Here is a 1554-nt window from a genome sequence, read left to right on the forward strand (position 1 = left end):
ACCTGAATGAACTGCCCAGGAAGTAATGGTGGTATCGTTAACATTATATCAAACTGGGATTAATGTCACATAAAATTTCCAAAACATTCAAGCCTGGGATATATGAAAATTTTAATGTAATGTGTGCACTTGAAAGGAATAGTTGTGAGCTCGTTGCGAAAGAAAACGTTTGTTGCACTTGCGAAATTGACCAGCGCATGCTGTGAGCCCAACTCCGTTTTGGCTACTAGATCCTTCTCCTTAACCTTCCCTGAGGACATACGTATCAATGTGTATCAATGTTTACGTTTTCTTTCAGACACATCCCATTGCACATCAAACTTCTCAACTATGAAATTGTGTTTGTGGGAGTCGTTGCCGGTGCTGCATCCACGTACTCCGCCATCGCCGGCCTCGCTCAGCCGGGAGCCTTCACCGTGCCTTGCTATGTGAACATCACGGCAGCCATGGGTTAACCTGGGCGTGTGGGGACGCTACATGACATTGGGGGGCCCATTGTGTAATACCTGGGGCCGCGAGCACATTGCGAGTGTAGACCTACAGTTAGTGTGTGTGTTAATGTATGGGAGTTACCATAGTCTACAATCGCTTTGTGCATGTAGGCCCTGACTGGTCATTGAAACTGTGATACTGTGATACTGGACGATGGTCAACACATGGAGTGGTGGTCAACTGTTGACGAATGGTTGATGACGTACATGTATATCAACAGTTTACAAATGGTTGATGACGTATATCAACAGTTTACAAATGGTTGATGACGTATATCAACAGTTTACAAATGGTTGATGACGTATATCAACAGTTTACAAATGGTTGATGACGTATATCAACAGTTTACAAATGGTTGATGACGTATATCAACAGTTTACAAATGGTTGATGACGTATATCAACAGTTTACAAACGGTTGATGCTCTATACTGAACAACAAAAGTTCCTATGACATTAAATAAGATATAATGCAAAGTTATGGTTTTTTTTACCAAATCTGAAACAATTTCGGTTTGCAACAGATAACAGACTCCTGTAAGTGTTCAAATGGTTTCATTTGCCATTCTGACTTCAGAAAATGCGTGATTTCATAAAAAAAACCATGAACATGCCAAAATGTCAATTAACAAATCAATAGCATGTGTGTCTACCTCTGGTTGCGATGCAAGCAACACATCTTAGTCTCATGGAATGGACCAGGTGTCGCACAAAGTCCTGTGGGATATCTGTCCATATCTGCTGGAACATGTTTCGAGGTTCATGGAGTGTCTGTGGAACACGTGGCTGACGTCGACGGCGCCGATCCATCTCATCCCACATGTGCTCGATTGGTGAGAGATCAGGGGAGGGGATGACATTCACGTTGTTTTGTTGAAGAGAATCCTGAACAAGTCGAGCATTTTGAGGCCGGGCGTTGTTGAAAGGTAGTGCCTGGGCCATGACGACGCAAAAACGGTTGAACAACAGTGCCGATGATCACGTCGGGTAGCGCTGTCAATTGGGATTTCCCTCTACCACTATCAAATGGGTCCTCTGTCTTGCTGTAATCCAAACCCCCTAC

At 43.6% G+C, this 1554-nt stretch overlaps 1 protein-coding gene across 1 annotated transcript in view; it reads left to right on the forward strand.

Moving 5' to 3' along the window:
* The window catches only part of LOC124138223 (amino acid transporter AVT1A-like), a 16512-nt gene extending 15490 nt beyond the window's left edge, over window positions 1-1022 (forward strand). Inside the window, exon 9 of the mRNA XM_046504768.2 lies at window positions 299-1022. Coding sequence (XP_046360724.2) covers window positions 299-455 — 157 coding nt within the window. The 3' untranslated portion in view covers window positions 456-1022. The remainder of the gene's footprint in view (window positions 1-298) is intronic.
* The last annotated feature ends 532 nt before the right edge of the window (window positions 1023-1554 follow it).

This window comes from Haliotis rufescens, unplaced genomic scaffold (genome assembly GCF_023055435.1).
Source record: "Haliotis rufescens isolate VD_foot unplaced genomic scaffold, xgHalRufe1.0.p SCAF_5, whole genome shotgun sequence".
Lineage (NCBI taxonomy): Eukaryota > Metazoa > Mollusca > Gastropoda > Lepetellida > Haliotidae > Haliotis > Haliotis rufescens.